Source organism: Taeniopygia guttata, chromosome 2 (genome assembly GCF_048771995.1).
Source record: "Taeniopygia guttata chromosome 2, bTaeGut7.mat, whole genome shotgun sequence".
Lineage (NCBI taxonomy): Eukaryota > Metazoa > Chordata > Aves > Passeriformes > Estrildidae > Taeniopygia > Taeniopygia guttata.
In genome coordinates, this window is record NC_133026.1 from 111,900,484 (window position 1) to 111,924,643 (window position 24,160).

At 35.5% G+C, this 24,160-nt stretch overlaps 1 protein-coding gene across 4 annotated transcripts in view; it reads right to left on the minus strand.

Annotated features, from left to right (window-relative positions):
* Window positions 1-2,855: 2,855 nt before the first annotated feature.
* The window catches only part of PCMTD1 (protein-L-isoaspartate (D-aspartate) O-methyltransferase domain containing 1), a 40,431-nt gene continuing 19,126 nt past the window's right edge, over window positions 2,856-24,160 (minus strand). For 3 of the 4 annotated variants that reach the window (XM_002197315.7, XM_072924646.1, XM_030266191.4), the window contains exons 3-6: window positions 21,592-21,694; window positions 10,163-10,334; window positions 8,502-8,625; window positions 2,856-5,527 (exon numbers count right to left, since the gene is read on the minus strand). In XM_002197315.7, the coding sequence (XP_002197351.1) occupies window positions 5,157-5,527; window positions 8,502-8,625; window positions 10,163-10,334; window positions 21,592-21,694 (770 nt within the window). In that variant the 3' untranslated portion in view covers window positions 2,856-5,156. Of the gene's footprint in view, window positions 5,528-8,501; window positions 8,626-10,162; window positions 10,335-18,197; window positions 18,337-21,591; window positions 21,695-24,160 lie in introns of those variants that run through there. The other variant, XM_072924647.1, reaches the window with a different exon arrangement.

The following is a 24,160-nucleotide window of genomic DNA, read 5'->3' on the forward strand; positions in this document are numbered from 1 at the left end:
GGTATTTGAAGTGGTTAAAACACAGAGCAGACTCTCCTTACAAGTAAACGTATACAAAACCTATGGATTGTACACACAAAATAACGGTAAATGGCAGAAATGAAAGATTTTAAAAGAAGAATCAAAATTTCCAGCTAATTTTATGATATAAACTGCTGGTTTTTATTAGTTACTACTTATTTACCAATAACTTCCCCATACAAATTATTCCTGCTCCTGTTCCAACCCTAAAAAATGCTTTTTGATCACTGAGTTGAAATATGAAACTTGTTTTCATGCTTGTGTAGCTCTGTCTCATATATATAGTACCGACATCACCCATGGCAGGACAAACAGCAGTCTCTCTGACTGACCCGTTTTCCATGGGTAAGCATACACTCATTCACGCTTGTGTGGCACAAGCCTAGCCTTATATAGGTAAGAGTAACATGCCACTATTGCTGTAAAAAAAAAAGCTACTTTTCATTCTCACATGATGCTGTAATGCAGAAAATGGAGCCCTGGTCTGGGACCAGAAAAATGGAGACACAGGAGGCAGTAACAGGATCAAAGTGTGGGCCACCCTTGGTACTGGAGATTCCAGAGCTAGGCACAGCTCCAGAACAGTCAGGTTTAAAAATATGCAGACCCAAAACTTGAAAAAAAATACAGTATCTAACATATCCAGATTATCACAAACAGGTAACTTGAATACAAGCTGGAGATGCAGAACAACGAATGAAGATGCAAGAAGTGCATTATCCAACAGACAAGTGACTCCCAAGGTGATCGCAGAAGGGTAAGAAGGAACCATCAACATGAACAAAGTATTCTGCCCACAAAAGATGGCAGAGGTGCAGAACACTGTGCTATCCTCTCTAGTCGTGAATCTAAAACTCAAGGGAAACAAAAAGAGGTTGAGCATAACTCCAAGAGGAGGATTATAAATGAAGAGCATGTGCTACAGTTTAAATTGCATTACTGTAATATCAAGAACTGAAATTTAACTCTTCATATCTATTTGCACGCAAGGAATATTTCTGTTTGTAGAGATCATCCATGGAACACATCCATGGAAGCAGTAGAGCAGAAGGAAACCCTAATGAATTATTTTTCAGCCAAGGATAAAAAGGCTACCAAAATGGAAAGGAAATGCTTATAAATCAAAAACCACCTGCATTTAGTGTGTACTGATACCTATAGTTCCTCTATTTTCTCTTTATGCTAAAATCATGGCTAGTCATGAATGCATGAATAAACAGTGACAGAAAAACAATTTTTTTTTTCTTCTTTCTAGCATGGGAAGTATTCTGCAAAGTATCCTAGCAAGGTATTACATAGATTTCTGGCTTGCAGTAGAAGAAGACAGAGCTTTAAAAAATGATGTGCAAGTTCCCTCGGCTCCGCTGACAATTCTCTATAAAGCATCACAGAATATGAAGGATGACAGAAAACTCTAGAAATAAAGTATTACCATCATGCTGATAAGGACTGATAAATTAGTTAGATTCTTGCTTCCATACTGCCCATAAATGTGGCACAAGCCTTGTGGATAAAAAAGTCAGCTTTTCTTGAAAACTGTAATTCAGCAAGTTGACAAGTACACGGTGAAGCTACAGAAGAGAGACAGGCACTGATCAAGCCAGTCATCTAAATTTTACTGAAGTTGTTTTACTGAAACATCACAAAAACCACACACCTTTAAAGCCTCCCTGTCCCAATTACATTCCAATGACCTTCTCAGAACAAGTTGATGGAAAACACCTCATACATGATTCAGGTGTTGTCAAAATAAGTAGCAGCCCATTAAAGCCGAGTTTAGTATATACACCTCTAGGAAGAACACAGAACACCATTCCTTTATCTTTTATAATTGATTAGTAAATCACAAAGCCTTCAGTTTTACTCAATTACATGAATGATGGAAGGCACCGCTCCTGAGGACATACGGATAAATACTTAATGAGCTAAAACAGCTTTAATCAGAACATAGGACATTTGATTACATTCCCTATTTGTTTTCAATAACAAATAGGCAAAGATTTATTTTAAAAATTAGTGTAGAGAAAAAGAATACAGGATTAAAAAAAAAAAAAAAAAAAAACAACAAAAAACACAAAAACCCAGACTTAAGTTGCCTGCACCTGAACAAGCAATAGTGCTCAGCCAAGCACAGCTGTTTAGGCTCACTGCAATAAAAACAACTCATTTCAAGTTTTTGGGAGGCAGCTGCTCAGTTTTTCCTGAATGACATGGGATTAAAAATTCATGTCTTTTGAAAAGACAGCACTAGTCTTGGATCCTTGTCCAGACCAAAGAAGATAAACCCCCCTGAAGTCCCAATTCATCACACCCTTCCTTACGGTCATCACAATTATAGGCTGCTCATCAGCCTACCTGACCTACCTTGAATCTTTCCTCTAACTGGCAATAAAATGAAGCTGCATCAAGGAGTTGCAGAAGGAAGTGTGACTCACTGGTTGTTCACCACCCATGCAGCCCTTATTTCCAAGTTTTCCTTTTGTTTTGACCCAGATAGCTGCTCAGTTGAGGATTAAAAAAAAATTCAGTATTTAGGGAAAAAAAAACAAAACATGGAAATGTTCTTCAGTATGTAACTCAAGTTTAGCTTCTGGGCTCTCCAGAGGAAACTCTCCACATACGTACTTCAAAAGTAGTGCTGGGACCAAAATAACTTTCCCTCTTTCATGAATAACATCTCATCTTTCAACCTTTCCAATAATTCACAATTTAGCAAGAATATATACTTCTGAAATTCAAGAACAGCCTTTATTAAGAGATTACTGACCTAATTATGAAACAACTTGTACCTGAATTTCCAAATAACTGAAAATATTTCCACAGAAACACAGAAATTCAAGCAAGCAGAAACCACAAAAAACCATTTTATTGCAACAATGTCCCCATCATCAAGTGAGATGGCAGAAATTAAATTTTAATTAACTTTGCCTTTCTACCTTTTTATTTATGTAAATATAAATTCAAGAGTGTAAAATAAATCCACATATAAAACACAGAGGAAACATTCTCTTTCAGTGACTCCAAAAAAAACTTCCATACTGAAGATTCATGACAAGTCATCCACTGTCCATTTTACCAAGTATACAGGCATGAAAGAATGCAGAACTTTATTCTCAAAAATCATCCTGTATAAAGTCCTTGAAGTACTTAAGTAATATTTAGTAATCTCATTCTTGAGCTGATGGATGTAGATTCCAAGAAAGGAGACAAACATTTCAAACTTCAGATTATTTAACCTCCATCTAAAATAATCCATTGAAAACAAGATTATGTTCAATTCCTATAGCTGAAGCATCACAATTACTTTATTAGTATCATTACTTTGAAAAACTATTTCTTATAAGGTTTTCCTGCTTTTAAAATAAAGTCAGAATATTTATTTCAAATACTTTTGCTTACTTATACAGTAAATATATTGCGGAAAGTAACTCCACATGCTGGTACAACAGGCCTTCATGAAATTCCATTTAAACATTACTATGATGTACCTTAAAAACAGGGACTACAGCATGAAATGCACTAAAAAGAGTCAGTGTCATGGGACTGTGTCTGATCTTCCTTCTCAGATGCAACAAAATGCTAATGTATTTTGAAGTAAATATTGGACTGCTAGACCATATGAATACTAGTTGGTTATAAATATTTGGAATAGGAACATTTACTGCTTTAGAAATATGTGATTATTTTGTTAATTTTTTTAGACAAAAAGTGTCACCAGTATTATAAAATGTATCATTGGGGATATTTCAATGGGAATGTTTTTCATTGGGTCTAACAAGCATATATTTCCTATGATTGTGGTTTTTAATACACATTACATGCCAAGTCCTTAATAAACGGTTTATCCTCATGGTTATGTTACAACAGAATGAAGAAATTAAGATGGCAAAAGCAAAGTTAAAAATGAGAACTGCAAATAACGTCACAACTAGAAAAGGAAAAATCATTGAAGGATTTAAATCAGCACTATTGTGGGTCCCCACAGTTGCACTGCTACTCTTAGGTTTCCAAAAGATGCATATGATTTTATAAAATATTTTTGTGCTAAGAGCCATGCTCAGAAACAAAATATAGGCTGGCACAAGTCTACCTTCTTGGAGATGCATGTTAAGTATAAAGTTCACTTGCTAAAGTGCATTTACTGAACAAATTCTAAGTTCTACTATTATAGCTATCCCAATAAGCAATACAAACTAAACTTTGTTGAAATTCTACCTCTACTTAAAAGCAGTAAATATAGATGACTGAAATCTAAATTACAATCTTGAGTTACCAAACTTTTTGACTCAATGCTGTGAGCTCTAGAAATAAACAAAATGTACTGTCCTATACTTCCCACAAATGAGGAATTGCCTCTAGTTAGAAATACTGACAGTGTAGAATGGAGTTAAGTGTAAGCAGAGCTGAAGTAAGCATTGCCTTGCTTCTTATTCAATATGGTGTTTCTTTAAGGCTCTGAAAGAAGCTGTTAGTTGTCGCAAGATCTTTTGGCAAAAGATAAATGCAGAAGTAGCAGGGTCATCTGACATTTCAGAACTTGTATTTTCATATTTCACTAAAGCCAGTTCATTCAGTGTCTGTATACATTTATGCACTTGTGTTGTTGGAATACTCTATACCAACACAGTAATAATGATTGCAACAAAGCCATAGTAAAATAAACTTTAAAGGGTCTGATTTGGACATTAGAAGGTAAGTGTTTGCATGTTTAAAATGTTTCCCTAATAGTAATACATACAGACAAATTGTTCATCAAGTCAGATGCACATGTTTAACCAATTATTTAGCGTATATAAAATTTCACTCATCCTTTTATCAATACAAATCTGTTAGGGATCAAAAAAAGACTTACCATGCAAAATATTGATTAGTGCTGCATAATGGTATATATATTTCTATCAGAGTTAAAACAGCATTTTCAAAATTTAAAGAAAAATAGACTTTTAAAAAGGGATTCTACTGTCGAATGCATGTCTTCCTTGTAGCAGAGACAAGATAGAGACAAGTTACCATTTATCGCTGTACTTCAGTCTTGACGAAAGACTAATAATAATTTGTCCACCTACTTCTTAATAAATGCTACATTTTCAAGAATAAAGAAACTCTCAGTAGGCATTATTTCTACTTAAAACAAGTTATTTTTCTCTGTAATAGGTCAAGTATGCTTTTAAAGATTCGGGTAACGGTAGACTCATAATCTTCTCTCTCAACAGATTTCGAGGAGGCTCTTCTGGCTTCAAGGCCTCACTGTGATCTTTATCCTCCTCCTCTTTGTTATCATCTTCCATTCTTTCATCTTCTTCACTATCTAGAGGCTGAGGAATAAGCTGATTACCAACAAACACATAGGTGTTAATCCTGCGTCTACGGCATCTCCTGCGTTTGCGTTTTGGAGGAGCCTTCTGAGCAATACCCTTGGCTTTCATCTCCTCGTTTATGAAGTTTCTAAGAGTGCGTCTGATATATATCCGAGCTAGGTCCTGGAGGTTCCTAACAGCACATGGAGCTACAATGAAAGAAAAATAAGTTGTACTAAGTGAAATTACCCTCTAGGAAAAAAAAAAAAACCAAACTAGCTGCGAGGTAGGGAGACTAATGTTCAAAAACAACTGAATTGATATTTTAGTAAAATGACACAACATGCAAATGACACACAGATAGTATCACCTTGATAAACCCTGTGGCACAGTCCAAGAAACAAAGATGCCTTTTAACAGATGTGCAAGATAAGTAGAAGCCATGATCACTAAAATAAATTTAAGAAATTACACAACAAGTACTGTCACTTTTTAGCACCAGTCATGTCTTGGCACCTAGTGCTATCACTGTTAATATCCTGTTGTGGGAAAACAATTTTTACCCCTGTGGCACATTTGTTTAGGCAAGTGCCTTTCTTCTGCCTCCTCCTTCTGCTCACTTCCTAGTGAATCTAACTGATGAGGGAGGGATATATCTAATTCACAAGTGACAAACCAGATAAGCCACCTGTATCTTTGCAGCAGAACGGGAAATCAAAATTACTCAAATCCTAAAGGGAGAAAACCCCAAACCAACAAGTAAGAAAAAAGCCAAAACTTTGTTTTCCAATGACAGCCAGGTGATGACAAAATATTGCTTGGCTGCTGGACACCTGCCCTAGATGAGCTATGGATTGCTAATTGCAAGGAAAACAAAACCAAAAAAGCATACTAGCAAAAGCTGAAGCTTGTTCAACTTTCTTACTTGTCACTTTCCTTCCTGCATAGAATACCATAAAATTAATAGGGACTACAGCAAGGAAGAAGTTACTGAATAAATAATTTCAAAAATAACACTTCCAAAAAATGCATTCAGCTATAAAAGCTACTGATGTAGTTTAAAGAAGATTGATTGTTACATACAATGACTTCAGTTGCAGACTAATTAATTTATCTGAGACAGAAAGGTATTAAGACTGACAATACTAATTTCAGATCAAGCCAGAGAGGGGAGGGGAAAAAAAAGTCCCATTTCTTTAGTATAACATCAGCTCAAAATTAAAGAACAAAACCCTATCTCTACCATCCAGAACATGTTTTAAGTTCAAATGAAACAAACCATGATTGCAGATTGTATGTCAATTATAACAGATGCAAACATTTTTTAATGAGAAGAGCAGGATGCAAAATTTTGGATATTTACTGTCCATGTATTTCCATTTGTCTACTACCAGTGAACTGCATCCTAACCAATAACTACATTGATAAAACCTTTTAACAGCACCTCTGTAGTTTTCTACAAAAAAAAGACTCTGCTTTGAACATGGCTTACAGATATTTCACATATGAGTTATTTTAGTCTATATATAAGACTACATATGTGTCACAAGGGTTGTCAAAAGTATGGCACAGACTCTGTTTCCTTAGCAATGACATCTACAAACTCTGGATAAAGTTTACAGAAGAAGCATGTTGACTAGACTACTTTGAACTTTTAAGATAAATTATAGGCAGGCCTGTGGATTTGAAACAAATAGACAATGTTACTATAAAAGACAAATTAACTTATTTTTTTGTTGTTGAGGTTCAGCACACTACTTTTTACACCCCTCACACCTTCCATGTACACCCAAACATCCACAAGAACACTTGCTTCATTTTTAACTTTTTAAATAACATCAGATCCACCTGCTTAGTGAAAAGAAGCCTATCTCACTAATCTCATTTTACAGTGCAACTTCAAGCCTCTAACCCTTTTTTCTTTTAAATGTGAACAATACCCCATTTGGTTATTTTTTCCTCTTCTCACTAAAACATCATTTTGAAACTGTAACACAGAAAACACCTTTTTGTACTACCATTCAGCTCTGACTGTCCATGGTCTGCACTCCTCATTCTGAAAATTTAGGAATGTTGATAGAAAATCCTGTTTTGTTCCAGGGAATTAGGCTGTATAAAATCATCATCAAGTCTGACTAGCGACCTCTATATTTCATTGTTAGATATGACACCATCTATGTGTTATGGATGGAACAGAGGAAAAATAATCTTGAATTAGGAAATTAATTTCAGGAAATGACTTCTGAGGGCTCAAACCAAGTTTAAAACAACAAAAATTAATTATTTCTGCAAAGGAATAGACTACATAAAGGAAATTATCTTAATACTTTGCATAAAAAAAGTAGAGGTACCTATCATAGCAAATTCACACACACTCAAAATTAATAGCCAGTTCAGCAGTCACAGGCAATGCAAGCTGATAGGACATCCTGGATTCCTGAAGGGCTTATATCAGTTTCAGAGTTAAAACATGTTATCTTTTGGGCTCTTTGTTGGTTTTATTTAATTTCCCACATGCTACCATAGCTCTGTGTTCTACTCCTATCCCTGACAACTCTAACAGAAAATTTCAACTTTGTGCTTTTCTTTGCCAGCTTATTTTTCTTTCCTGTTATCATCCTATCTTACCATTTGGGAACAGGTGTACTTCCAAAGACTTCCTAAATACCTTTGCTACCTCTGCTCAAAGCATTGCAGCTAGAAAGACAATCCCGATGACTAATAACAAACAGTTAGATATGACTATATCCACTGCACACAGACATAAAGCATGCTTGGGCTTATTAATATCCTATCATACCACAGCCCCAGTTTAGACCTCTTCCTTCCATTTCAGGGGAAGAGAAAAAAAAATTTCTTTGGTAGACCATGAGAAATGTAGCACTATGAGGGATGTAATATTAGCTGGCTATTTTATCTATACCACTGTAATACAGAAGCTGAACTTAAAAGGAAAAGGCGTCTGGAAAAGAAGCTGGAAACATTCTATCACTTAAATTAACTAAAATTCAGAATATTAACTGTGAAGCAACACAGACCATACACCAGGAGCACAACAACATATCACTGAGCTACTGCTTTGCTAAATGGAATGTTTCTACAGCACAGCCTCTCAGCTCTCAGACCTCCAACATCAGGCACTGTAACATCCCTGCAAGCCAAAGGGAGAGAGCACAAACTTACGCAGTCCTACTGTGTCATGTTTGCCATTGTCTTTCCTATTTGGTTGCACTAGTGGAGCAAACGAAACAGCAAGGATATTCTTACTTTCCCATGTGTTCTGTCCTGTTCTCAAGATCTGTGTTAGCTGCAAAACAAAACCAAAAGAAATCAGTGATTACAATTTTGTCAGTCAATACTATCCAGATTGGTTTCAAACACACTGCTATTTTGTTTTGCTTCAAAGGAATGAATTAAGGCTGTTTTAGGAACAGAAAGGACTTCGACAATCCTTGAAATACCACTTGGTCACTAGAGTACTAAATAAGGCTCTTTGGTAATGGGAAGAGATGCATCTGGAAAACACAGGCCCTAAGGTAAAAACTTAGGTAAGTTTTGTTTTTTCTCATTTTTCGAAAAGATCAAAGAACAGTTTAGATTGGAAGCAACCTCTGGAGTCCTACCCTCCTCTTGAACAGGGCCAATTTTCAAAGTTAAATCAGAAGCTTTTCTGAGTAAGTGAAAGAAGACTGAGATTCCCCACCTGTCTAGGTAACCTGCTGTAGTGTTCAACCATTCTTACTATGAAAAACTGTCTTCCTTGTTTGCAGGCAGACAGCTCCCTTGTTGCCAATTTGTAATGTTTTTTCAGTATGCTGTGCACCTGTGAGGAGAACTGGACTCCTGTCTACCAGGTAAATTCTCCACCTCTTCAGGAAGACCAGGAATTAAACATTTCCTTGGTGTTCTTCTGCAAGCTAGATTATCTCCGACCTTGTAGCTGCTGCTCACACTTAATATGCTGTAAGCCCCTATCCATTTGTATACAAGATAGAAATAGTCACGGCTGTAATTTCTCTCTTAATTTGTGACTACTTTCAAGTTGAATTCCATCAATTTCAACTGACAGTACCTTAGGTGAATAAATAATTAAATTATTTCTGGAACAGAATCATGCAGGCTACACTTAAATCCCTTTGGTATTTTAAGAAAGCAGATCAATAATGTGAGAATTCTTTTTTGAAAGTAAAGTAACTAACATGCTTATCAAAAAGCTTTTTAGTAATTATCTGTATTTAGGAGGAATCAACTTAAGTCACATAATGTGCCTTTTTCAATTTCCTTATTAGTAAAACAGGGAGACTAATACTTACCATTGAGAAGCCTTTTGAGGTCTAAGGATGAAAAGTGATAGAAGTGTGAAGTATTATTAAAATAATATGCCCCTGATTGAAAAGCATTAAAACTAACATGGAAAAGCAACACTAAAAACTGCTGTGAGTATTTTTCCTTCATTTTTATTCCTCCCCTTGCAATGTCCCACTTGTCATAGTTATTTTGTATTCTTTGAAATCAATTGTCCTGATTTAGAGGTGGTTTGTTTTGAAGTACTGACTGAAAATGTTTATGTGGCAGGGAAATTTCAAAGCAGTTCTGGTATAACACAGAGGAAATAGCATGAAACAGACTGTTAAAAGCAGGATATCGATGCTTTCCTCCAAATTTAAGGGAAAAAAGTTCACGACTTCATTAAAAAGACAGTATCTGCTAAACTGTAACAATACACAGAATCAAGGTATCATTAGCTGAACATTACCTTACTCAAATATATATTCAAAAGCATTCTTTAAATTACTTATTTCTCAAACTAGAAGATAAAAAGGGGAAATTGTCACTAAAGTCACCTGATCTTCTATAGGCATTACTAATATTCCTCCAACTTTTAATAGAATTTTCATGTAGTTTTCATGGTCTTTCTGGACTCCAGCTCCACAGTAAATCCGGTCATATTGATGACTGTCTGAGGCTATTTCCAGACAATTACCAACCACAAAGGCAGGTTCACAGAACTCAAATCTAAGGGGAAGAAGAAAAAAAGAAAGAGGGGACACATTTCAAATTAGGATTTTTAAGAAAAGCCAGTCCAGATAAAGAAAGAAAATTGTATTTCATATCTTTCCTTATACCATGAAGAATGATTAGCATGCATCATTTAGAACTTTGTATTAAGACATTACTTTGAAAGTAGTCTTGGTTTTTTCTGCCACACCAGGAACCACTGAAAAAAAAAACTCTTGCAGTTACAACTACGTATTATGCAAAAAAGAGAAAACTTCAAAACATACCTTCCTAACTACAAGCAAGTAGATTAATTGGAAGAAATATTAAGCTATATGGTACAACTGCAACTAAAACAGTATGTTTATCAATGAGCAATATCCAGGCTGTTGAATAAACATTGAAAAGTTTCATTTCCTAGTAACTCCCCTCCATTTTCTATCAGTTAGGGTCTATTTAAAGGCTCTTTATTCTCTACCTCAAATTTTTCCACCTTGAGCCCAATCCACTTTTCCCCAAAAAGTAATTAACTGGAAAGGTCTGACATTTTTTTGACCACACACAAAGCAAAAAATACAAGATTCCTTATCTCAGAAACATCTCATTTTCTTCTGGAAATGGAAGCAATACAACTGCATTTTATTGGACCTAAGTTTATAACATAAGTTGCAAACACTGTAGGTATTCTCTGTCACTGCATAAAATACCAAATGGAAAAATGCACAGGGAAGTACTTTATTGCTAAAGCTGCATATATTTGCCACAACACTCTAATTTTTGGACATTTTTAAGTCTCTGAAGCATGTTACTGCTTCAGCTGTTAACACCATAATAAAATCTACCATTCTGTAAAAAAATTGAGTGAAGAAGCATACATCTTCCCCAAGCATTTTATATACAGAGAAGAAATTACAAAGTAGCTCATAGAAAGGATTTATGGTTTTCTTTCAAAAAATCGTTATATAAAACCTAACACCCTTGTTGTGGCATGAAAAAGTTCATAAACTTCATCCAGCAGCATTAAAGTCCAATGCATCTCAAACAGCATCCAGAAGGAACAAATTTTTCTAACTTCAAATACATGTAGACATTTCATGAACTTTATGGCTGATTGTCAATGGAAAATAATTTTTCTTTTTGCTTGGCTAGCATTAGCAAATCCCAGTACAATAACTGACAACATTCAAATCAGTATTTTTTCAGTTACAGTAAAGTTGGCAGCTTTCACTGCTTAGGGATGAAGCCTGTAAGGCTTGGCTAACTTTCTGATCTAGAGTGCTGCCATTAACAAATTAGGAAATCGAAGTTTTTGCTGGAAGTATATTTTTCTCTCCAAGACGGGATGCTTGATCTTGAAAATACTCCAAATGCTTCTTTATTTGACTAGTCCAGACAGACCCCAGAATTTTTTTTACAACTACTGCATGGCTCTCTCTCATGCACTACTTGTGGTCAACAGCCCATGTTTTCTTTTCCAAACCCAGAGGGAGGGGAAAAAAAAAAAAGAAAGCTACAAACAACACTGGTCAATTGAAGACAAAAAAGGAAGATGGCAGTGGAGTAGGGATAAATTGCCTTATTGCACAAACTTAGAAGGTGAAGCTAGACCGGCCACAACCGTGGTTGAAATAATTCCAGATTAATACAGAAAGATTTAGAAATATATTAGACAAGGCAGAAAATGAAATCCAAGACACCGATCAACCTGCTGAAGAAGCAAATCTCATTCTGTAAACACTTGGGCTATCATGTTCCCTCCTACATTTTCTACATTCCACACACAGGTCAAACAGGCAGTTTATGCTATACTTTTCATTTCAGATTGCCTACACTTTCAATCAAGCATTAACATATCAATTTAATTCGAAAGTTTGAGCAAAGTACTTTTGTGGGCTTAAAAAGTCAAGGAAGAAGGGGGAGGGAGAGAATTATATGGTATTTTTCCAAAAGGCAGTTTTAAAGCTTGACAAAGTCCTTGGTTAGTTTTAGAAAAATGAAGATGGCCTCCCTGCCTGCCTGCCCACCCCCAAAACTTTCACAACTTCTTACCATCTCAGAATGCTCCTTTGAAACTTACCAAATTTATTACCAGATAATCTTTTTTCCACTACTAGAAACCACCCTAAAAGCTTATTAATACACTTGTTATTACACCACCTTAAAACAAGAAGGAACACCAAACTCTCCAAGAAATACAAGACACAAGAAAACCCCATGAAACATTCCCCAGACACAAAATACTCTATACATGAGCTGAGGACAAAAATCCACAGTAGTCTTTACTAATACAGTAAAAGCTGAAGATAATTTGTCATTAACTCTGCAGCTTGCAACCAGAAGGGTACAAAGTCCACATAAAGACACAGAAGCAACTTAATACACTTGTAAGACTAAGATGGGTTAAGCACTAGAGACCAACTCTGTCTATAGGCACTTCAGATTGTCTGGACTGCGCTCCCTCCATGCTATTAGCAGAGTTTTGTGAAGACACAAAGCTCATGACCACAACAGCTGTTCATTTGTTATTCCATTTACTTCAAAAAATACCTTCTTCCTCCACATAGTTTTTCAGTTAGTTTCAACCCAGTCTGTCAACAGGTGGTCTTCCTGACAGACTAATTTCCTGCAGCAAAACTAAACCCTTTATGGACTAGGTTGCACGTCATTTCTGAAGACACCTCTTTAATCCATGTCAGATGAAAAATGAGGTCTAATCAGCTCACCTGGCTGTAGAGTGCTCACCCCCAGCTGGCTTGAATTGGTTTGCTATAGCTGCTGGTGTGCTGCTAGTTCACAAACTGCCACATGTTATCCAGAAAGGTAAAAGTACGTAGAAGAAATGGGAGGAAAAGGTGATAAACTGTCAATGGCAACAGCAACATGCCTGTTTAAAAGACAATCCCTCTTCATTTGTGCATCTCATAAAATTATTCAGAAATTACTGTTTCATGAGTTAGGGTATGAACAGTGACTCATACTAGATATGCCAGAAATACAAGAAAAGCATATTGCTTTCCTGCTTAGTAGGGCACCATGGACTTTTCATAGACTAGACTTGTAGAACAGTGAATCTTGCTCTTCCATACTCCCACGAAACATAGAACTCACTAGTGATGCAGCAAGAATCTTTCCCAGATCCCTGCATCTTAAGATGATTTTGATCATACACACACCTCTGAATCAGAAAGAGGTGAACATGTACCATTGTCTTGTATTTATACAATCCAGTAATAAGAGATGACCTTTGAACACAGACTGAAGTATAATTCTGAAAATTCTTTCTGCTAACTTGCCTATGTAATCTTCAGAAATAGTAAAGTTTAGATTGGTTTTACTCAGGCATATGAGACCCCATCAATTGATCAGGAAATTTTTTAAAAATTAAATAAAGGTTCTCCAAATACAAAGAAATATTTGATATCTAGAATACCTGCCAGGCACATCACAAGCATGTTAGTCTTACAGCAGGAAAGTAGTATCAACCATATTAGGTCAAGTTCCATTTTAAAAGAATCAAACCCCAATTCTTTTAGTACTAATTTTCGCTACATCCAGGAAGTTTCCTTTATTCCTATTGTACCAAAACAGACCAGATATTACACTTCATTCTGTGTTACATGGAGCTATCTTTTATTAATATTGATGAAAATAAAATTTTCTTATTTTAACACGCAGTATTGACAAACATGTACTATAACTATCAATAAGAGCCAGTATTTCACTTAAACATCTTCTTTATTTCCAAGTTGAAATGCAACTAAAAATTGCCAAATGTTCTTTAATGTTTGTTCACCTCTACCAGGTGACCAGGGTGGCTTTACAGAGCATTATATTGGTAACATGAAAAAAAACTATTTCACACCAGATAACAAAAAGAAAGGAAAAAAGTACTGGAACTGTCTGGAAAAGTTTACTCACTTTAGGTTCTTCAGTTGAATCTGCTATCTTGATTACAAGAGAACCAACAGCCAAGAACACAGAAATTAAGAGTTCCCATTACAGATAACATGGCAACAGAAAAATTCTATTTAAACAAACACTTGCCACAGAATAAATTTAAGCACACACAGATCACATGTACAATGGCCCAAGATAACCAAGCAGTTTCAAGCATGTAAGACTTTTGCATGAAATGGGCATTTCAAGTTCAAGGCAAAGGTACTTTTCTTCCAGCTAAAATGAAGAAAAAAAAAAAAAACCCTGCAGAATTTAAAGTGAGTTTTTGCCTCTGCTGCAGAAACTTAAGAAAATTATCCAGTAATACATTGTAACTGCTCGTGTTTTTAAGTTAGATTCCTGATAGATGGCAACACAGCAAAGTATTACTACTGTACCAAAATAAACAACCATTTACAACATTTACAGCAAAGACCTAAGGTTAAGATTATTGCTCTTGTATCCATATCCACCAATCTAGTATATGTGTCATAGCAAAATACTAAATAATGAAGCTGGTGAGTGTAACACTAACCTACCATAGTAGCTGGGGTATTTTACAAGGGGATTCACTGGTTAGTCCTAATACGACACCTACCTATGAACCCTACCTTTAATTACTTCCAGCTCTATGTATAGGACACTTCTTGGGCTATGCTCTTCTACCTATAGAACCTCCATGAACGTAGGATGTTATGCTGATGTCTTGTGAAGAAGCAACTAGGTGCAAGGAGTTATGGACTGTCTCCTTTTTTGTTAAGTGGTAAACACACTTGATTAAGATATCAAGTAATTTGAAAGAAAAACCAAAAATCTGTCAGCATCCACAGATATGTATCTGAGGGAAACAGGAAAATATATTATGAGATTAAAAAAAGCAGTATGGGGGAACAACTTAAAACTATTTTTGCTATGAGAATTATTTAGTTCCTAAAACCAGCACCAATCCAGCTACACTTTATACCTCAACTACTACATTCACATCAAAATATCATCTGACAGTAAACTTCTGCCTATCCCCATAATTACTAATCACACTCACGTCTCTCAGCCTACTGTTCACAGCTCTTATAAAAAGAAAATCCATGTCAGCATGAATTTGGTATGCTTTTTTCCAATCCACACACATTTCCTTTAGTTGATCAACTCAAAGCTCTAAAAAGCCTGAATTTACATTCAGTACCATCAAACTGCTTTAAGCAATTCCCTTCCAATGCAAAATTTATTTAAATTTATTTAAATTTAGGGCACAAAGGACTGCCATTCAACTTCAATAATGTATAAGAAAAGGTTGGCAAATTGTTAACATTTGTCACGTGAACTACTGTGACACTACATTAGAAGAAAAAATTTCATACAAGTCTTTGTGGGGAAAAAAACCCCAAAACAATATATCTTAATGAATATTTCAAAACAGAATAGCAAATCCAGCATAAGAAATCATGGAATTAGCTTTATATCAAACTACCCTTAAACCATCAAATAAATTAATAATCAGACAGTGAAATCAATCTACAAAATGCATAGAGTCTGAAAATATGTGATAAAACATTAAACAATTTTCCTTACTGCGATGAGGAAGTAACACTTATTTTTGTCCTATACTAATGCGCTTTCACCCTAGTTCCAATATACTGCTGGCCATACTTTTCTAAAATGGAAAATGTGGAAAGAAGGAAACAAAACCCCCACCAGTTATGGCACATTTGTTGGTGAAGAGAAACAAACCCAAAAACTGGTGTATAAAGTTACAGCAGTTGCAAAATGAGTTCCCATGCTGACTTAAAGACAAAGACTGGAAAGCTACACATCATTTAACCTAGAAAGGTGTGGCTTCTTGTGCAGTTGCATTAAGAATACAATCTCAGAGCCTCTTTTATATCAAACAAGAATTTCCTATATCAGCAATCTTACTCCAAGCATTCCTAGAACCTAATGTTTAAACACTGATGTATTCACTGAAAAAAACTTTGAAGAAGTTTTCAGGTAATTTAGTAAAATTTTCAGGTTTCAAAACTTTTCTTTGAAAACAACAGATGAATATGCATATAGCTTTAAGTGATAGAACATGCCCCAAGAACATGCAACAGATTAATAAAATACTTTTTGATTTCTATTAGTCTCTCTCATTTCACTTGACTGTGAAAATGCTTTAGAGTTAACATAGTCAGATATAAAGAGAAACAATTTTAGAGAGTGTTAATTCTTTTCCTATGAAGTGGGGCAGTTATCAGGGCAGGATGGCAAGCTCTTTCCACTTTTTCTCAAGCTCTTTCTCCATTGTTCATTCTATCTTATTTAAGTATTTTTTCCAAGCTCTCTGAACTAGTCTTTGGTGCCTGTACAAATTCATATTCATGTATTTCTAGCATATTTTGCTGAAAAGTTACATACCTTTCACCCACTAGTATTGCTGATACCTTTTGCATGTATACTAAAAATACTGGAAAACTAAATCTTTGAAAACCTCTCATTGTAGACTTCATTTTAAGTCCCTTGCATCCAATTACAAGAGTAATTTTAATCAGCATTACAGTAATAGCCAAAAGTGATGCTAGCAAAATTTCTCTTCAATACTTTTGTCCTGGACATTATTTCAGCTCCCACGCAGTGCAATAGGAATAGAGGGAAATCTGTATCTCTACCTCACTTATACTTGTCATTTTTCTATCTCTGAATAAAACTGTCTTGCTTCTTAGCTATCTTGTTCCTTATTTCTGATATTCTCATCAGTTTCGTTGAGAGGACTAAAGTACATTACTCAATCACTTCTGAAGAAAAAGTCAATCACTAGTTCTTAAAAATACTTATGACATTCTTCCTTCAATACAAATTTACAAAATTGAACCTCAATAATACAACTTCATTATATTATATCTAAACTTTGAAGTAAAATGAAAAGTAATACTGAAGGAGTACTTTTCAGCAATTCACAGAGATTAGGAAAAGTGAACTGGCATAGGGAAGCAAGAAAAAACTTGTCAGTTCAGTTTATTGTAAAGGCCCTATAATACCCATGGAAAAAGTCTAGAGAAAGATTTGCCTGCTAACAAAAACTAGAAAAGTATTTTCTTTCTATTTTTACTGAAGCAGAAAATTATTTTATAGGCTGAAAAAGTCATATTTTCTACTGTGGATTTTTGTAAAACAGCTTTTATAGGAGCCATATACCAAGTACTGTCATCACTTGTTTTAATATAAGAAAAATTTTAAGTATTATCAAAACTTGTAGACATAAGAGATTTGCAACGACAATGTCCACTATGGGATTTATTTTTAAAAGGTATTTCATTTGTTCTCAGGGCAAGAATATCTATTTTTGTTACTATCAAATACTTGGAAAATATAGTTTTAGTTCCTCCCCAGGTAAGAGTAGATTAAATTGTCTTTGGAGCCTTCTGGTTTACAAGGTAAAGAACAAGAAGTACTATTTCCCTCATACCTCTAAATAAATATAGTTACTGTGTTTCAAGCTCCTATTTTCCTTCCATTTTTATTTAAGATAACCTCTGGCATCAAAGAATTCCACAGCCTGTGTTACTCTGATTAGATTAAATCTCAACAAGAATTCACTCACTACTAAAAAAGCATTATTTACACTATCTGAAATTAAGTTATCAGTAAGATTTAAACTGAGAAAGTCAACAGTAATTTTTGGAGACAGTTTGCTTTTTCCTGCTTAGATTTTTACTGCAATCACTAGCCAGCTGACCAGCAAGGAGCTCTATTTTTCTTTGTGTGTACACCAGGGAATTGCCTTTCAAATCTAATTTAATTTAAAAAGGGAGCCTTTAGAGCCCTACCAGTAGCCTTACATTTCAATGAAGAAAAACACTCTACTGGAAGATGTTCTTTAATGCCAACACAATCTACTATAGGACTTCAGGAAGACGTTTCACCCATAACAGTTATCCCAGAATTAGTACTAGGGTTCTTGACACTTACCATTGAAGTGGTTTCTTTTGATCCTGAGAAGGGTTGGTGTTTTTCTTTCACAGCAGGGACTTCACCAGCTTACCCAGGTTTGGGTTTTGATAGGGTGCTAGAAGATGGGCAACCTAGCCTTGCCCTGTGGCTCTCTCTCCGAGCTGGATATTCTAGGTCTAGAAGTTGAATGGGAGCAGAAAAGACAACACATTCCCCTTCAATAAACAGGTGAAGCGGGGCCTGGTACTTGAACATATGTGTTTTAGATAGAGCCTTCTTAAGGAATGATTCTTTCCCCCTTAATTGGCATGCATTCTCTGAAGGTTTCAAGAATGAAAGAGAGCCTTACATATATTTCAGACTCAAAGAATTTTCTTTAGTCTACACCTAAAATCTTTGTACCTCAACCATCAAGACACTTTCAGATGTTTTCAAGAAAGAACTTCTTCTTGGCTTTTACTGGCAAACATACATCATCAAGTAAATCAAGGCAGCATTTTATCTTTCAGAATGCACACCTCCACCTCCATTTAGAGGAAAACTGTTTTATAGATTGGTAGGATATGGATACAGATACAAGTAATTACTGAAATTATTTGAAATAGGTATCTGAGAACTCTTCTTCTAATGAATAGTTCCAGAGGCCAAAACTGAGATCAGACCAGCTATCAGAGACAGCCAGCCTTCCCTTTAGGCTGAATCTCAAATCCTTCTGGACATGCTAATTTTATATACTGTAGGGTTTCTGGTGAAGTACCTTACCTGAAAAGTAAACTTGTAATTGTACTTTAACAACATTATTATCACGAATCAAAAATACAAGTTACAAGAAATATTCCATCTTGTTTTATTAGGCAAGAACCCAACCAAATCATCATGACCCAGCTCCACACAGAAGTCAGATACAAAATCAATGGCCTATTACTCCAAGCAAAGGAACAAAGTTACAAAGTGTTTATTTATGATCCAAGCTGAAGCTCTCCAAGTACCTACCCATAAGTTTAAATTTGTGGTTTGTGTTTCAAAAGCAGAATGCTTAGAACATTCAAATCAGACTGCAGAACTTAATACACTAAATAAAGAATGCAGGGAAGTGGCACACAAAGCTTTACTGAACTTCCCATTTGTGTAATTCCGTAACTTCCAGGAACACATATCATAGTCTCTGTGTTCTTTATGTCCCCTGGGTACTTTGTAGGAGGCTGCTGGTCAAGTGAAAGTTATTTTTCATACACACATTCACTGAGAAACTAACTTCATTCATACCAGTCTGCCATGTAATCTATTTTCAAACAGTGAGTACTCCTGCTTGGAATACACCAGTGTTCAGCAGCAGACAGATACCACACGCCTCTTCCCTGGGTGGTATTTCAGCCAAATACTAAGCTGACCAAAGTAGTAAAGCTCACAGGTGCAGTCCCGTAACTTTGGGTAAAAATCTTTCACTTATAAATGAAACAAGAAGCAAAACCAGACTTACTGAGTCAGAGAACATTACTTTGAGAGTCAGCTTAAAATTCAAGATTAATACTTACCGTAAAAACAAATACAAAAGAACCCTACCACAGGAAAAAAACAAAAAAACCCACACATCATCCTCATTAACTACAATAAAATACAGAATATTTACCAAGAAAGCAATCAGACAGAATCAGTTATGCAGACAACTTAGTAATTGCCCCCAAACCACAAAATCCAACCAAGCAACCATTATTGTATCAGCTGAATGGCAGCTATTACAAGCAGATTTCTATCAAAAATCACTTTCACAGAAGTACATTTTTTGTTATGTTGGTGAGGAGAGGTGTATTTCTTTGGAACATATACAACACTGACATTTACTTACATAATTTTTAACAGTTTTTTTAATCTCAAGTTCTTGCACGTTTTGAAGCGTAACCAACCCCCCAGTGCTCTGCTACTCATTTACTAAACTATCCTAATCAAAATTTTTTTCAATAATGCCAAAACTTCTTTGCTACCCCTATTTCCTTTAATTTCTGTACATAAACCTATCACCCGATTGGTAAGACATTCCAATCAAAACCAGCTTTTGTATGTCTTGTTCAGACACCTATAATGCAGGTATGTGCCAGGATTCACTAGCTAGCAGGTACATCTAACCTAACAGAGCCATTAATGCAGTATTAGTAGTGATCACAAATAACCATATTTCACACACATTTTTTTAAGACACATAAATTGCATTATAAAGCTGCTCAGTGAATCAATTTTTATTTGTTCTAGCTTGTGTTATACATTAACCTCACCCAACATAAATGCTTGTTTTAAGACAATAATAATGAAAGATATGCATGTTCTCCTACATGATTTTATTTATTTTACTGGGCTAACATAGTTCTAAAATAATGTAGCCAGTATCAGAATTACAAAATTTACTGCAGATACAGGTAACACTAGGATGATACTCTTCTGTTACTAGGAGCATGAAGAGAAAGGCTTGTGGTCAGACATGAGCTCCTGAAGTTTGGGGTATAGGAAAAAGTGGATTGAGCTTCAGTCAACATAACCAAGAACATGGCAGTCATAAAGCACATTACACAGGTAAAAGGATAGCAAAAATTTTCTTTGCTGCCCACTAGGGAAGAAAGAGGTGTAGAATGTGCGATTTTTAGGTTACTCCTACAATTGAGAAGATTCTCCGCATTTCCAGAAGTTACGTTATAATCACTGTTGGAGCATTTCTTGCCGACAAGGAAAGAACTCTTTACAAAGAACAGCCCTAGACAGAATCTTGCTTTCCCTTCAAAAGAGGCAGAAAATCCCAATACTCTTATAGGCCAACTTAAAATAATATAAAATTGTTGAGTAGGTAGAAGCAATAAGGTTCAAAGCCCTGGAACCCAGAGTTATGCCCTGAAGTAAAAATGAGTAGTGCTACGAGCATAGATGAATACTCTTGAGTCCATCTCTTCAGGAAGTAAACATGAAGGCAATTAGAAAAAATTACTCATGTCCAGATCAATAGGGGTAGATCAGAAAGAACGTTAATCCTGTACAGAGAGATTATGTAAAACTACATAATAAAAACTGATTTAATGGATAAAAATTGCTCTATACATGCAAAGACACCCACATACCATGTCACTCTCCTAAATGCATATATGCATGTACATGCATGTACACACATGTACCCGTGTGTGTATAACATCACCAAAATACAGGGAAATCCACTTTGCTAAGCACTGCACAGCAGAAATACTCCCATGCCTCCAAAGAGTGCTTTCTTAAGCCTCAACTTACCTCATGAAATAGAGCCACAAACTGCAAGTTTTAGGTTTTGGTAGTGTGATGCCATTCTTCTCCCCTTTCTAATCTCATAAGCAATGACACACTGAATTTAAAACCAAAAATATTATTGCAAAGCAAGCTAGACAAATTAGATACTTACTTATCAAAGCTATCACTGTATTTTATGAAGCTCTCCAACTTTTCCTTGGCATATTCTACCACATCTGAATGAAGTTCTATTCCATGATTTATCCCAAAAGGTCCTGTAAACAAAAATAGCATGGTGTGTTTTTGTGATGTTTCTTTTCTAAGCACAGCAAAACTGCATGGAACAGCACTATAGCGTAAAAACATCAAAACATAAAACAGAAGTCTCCAAACACTGCTAGACAAAGTTATTTTTTGCATTTGCATTACCGGTAATTAAAGAGGAAGGTAAAAGGCCAAAGGTTTGATAAAAGAGCAGAAAAGAGAACTACAACAAAACAATTACAGAACAAATTTTCTTTGTAAGCATGCTGAAAATAAGCTGACTACACTGAAGTCAGTCTGAGCAAATTCTTTTTCAAAGCATTACTTAGAACACAACAAATAGAAATTATAATTCAGTCTTTATTTTGATATTTAGATTTTCAGGCTTTCTTATGGCAAAATTTTCATCTTCTGAGAATTTACAGATTGGGAATTATATCCCTTAGCCATATATGCTCTTCTATTTTGCAGGTTGCAAAATCAGAAATTTGTTCCTGATTTAATATAATAATTAATATCCACCAAGAACAGTGAAATTGCCCACACAATAATGTTCACTCATCACAGTCCCATCACAACTGCACTGCCTTCCTGTGATCACATCCAAGTATAATTCCAAGTCAAATTGTGTGCCAGAAGTTAATGTTATTATTTCAGGAACAAGAAGAAATCATGAGACCGTATTATGGGGATTATCCACATCAGGAAGGAATCTGAATCAGACAGTCACATTTGATGTAATGATTCTAAATTTAACACGCACTCATAGCCCAGGGTCTTTAGTCATTGGAGCATAGAATTGGAAAAGGGAGAAGGAAGAGAAAGAGGGAAAGTAAACATCAATAAGATTAGACAAAACTTGTATTTATATCCTCTACAACATTCTAAATCTTTCCTAAATATTTAGCTCCATGATGTTACTCCAGTGAAACAGAATTCAATTTGTCTTTTCTAGGACACAGATTAACAAAACAGACCTAGGGTTAGTAACAGAGGTTTTGTTTCAGTGCAACAAAAATACAGCATATAGCTACATGCACTAACCTGATCAATAACTGCAACTCACAACATAGCTTAGAACATTTTCGGCTGGGTGAAATAAAAGTAATCCACTAGGGTACCACTGGCAGCGCTTTTAAGACCTCACTGATAGCAGGCAAGAGGTAGCTATCATCCAAGGGACGTTCTTAGAACTTGTGAAAACATTTACCTTTTGCTGACATTCATTTTTACTGCAAATTCATGTTATTATTGGTCAACTTAAGAAAAACTGTGGCACAGACAACCCCTTTCTAGCTGTTTAATATTCTCTTGTACCATAATAGGCTATGATGTTTCTAATGGCTCTACTGCATACAGCAGCATTCAAGGTAAGTTTTCTTTACCTAAAAATTAATCACAATTCCTTTAATCTCATAATCTAAAGTAAATTAAAAATGCATAAACATATCTGTCCAAAAATTCTCATGTACATTCCTTCAAGTACCAAACTTTGAAAGCAACTAAAATATCCTAAAAATAGTCAGTTGCTCTAACAACCTGAAATTAAAACTATGAATGTAGAACACTACCACATCATCATACACCACAGCATCCATAATTTAAATGGAAAGATGAGAAATGTATTCTCTTCTTTCACTGGGAAAGTCACAGCTGGACATATAAGCAGAGTCAGCTACTCTAAAAATGTGAAAGCAACTTCTGAACTCTCTGAAATTAACTGGCCTCTTTCAGCAACATGAGAAAGCAATTCCATCACCTAGTCAGAACTTCATTTACATTTTAACAGTTTCAGCAACAGTAAATTTAATCTCGGTGGACTGGTGTGCAGTCCTTTTAGTATGTTGCCATACTTAGAAGTGATCACCAGTTGCAGATTATTTGATAATTTAACCTAGTCATTCTGACACTGCCAGCGTGGCAGAAACATTACTCACTACATTGTCAAATGGAAAGATACCCAACTACTGTCAAAACCCACATGGCTCTGCTTCTCCCTGCAGTGTACACCAAAATTGGTTTGAAAAGAAAAAAGTAAGCTTTTAAAAATGAGTATGGTTTATTTGTCAGAAAACTACATATATTTTTCTTTGTTAAAGCAACTGTTCTCTGGTTTAAAACAAACACTTAAGTATCATTATTATATGCAGTTAGTTTTATCAGAAGGCGTATAGTAAGAAAATAAAGACACATAAAGACACATAAATTGCATTTATACCTTTTACGCCTCAGAGTAGAACTCAAAACACATTACAACACTAATACTTTGGTGACAGGATACAGCACTCCAACACATGGAAAGTCTACTTCTGTAAGTAGCTGAGCAGCTGCTGCTGCAGGCTGCTCAAGCCCTGCTAGGGACTATCAGCACCTGAGATGCCTTTCTGGGAACATTTGCAGGGTAAATGTGCTCCTCAGGGGCTGTCAGCCAACCTCATCCTCTGTAGAAAACAAGTATTTTCCTGTTTAATTCCCTC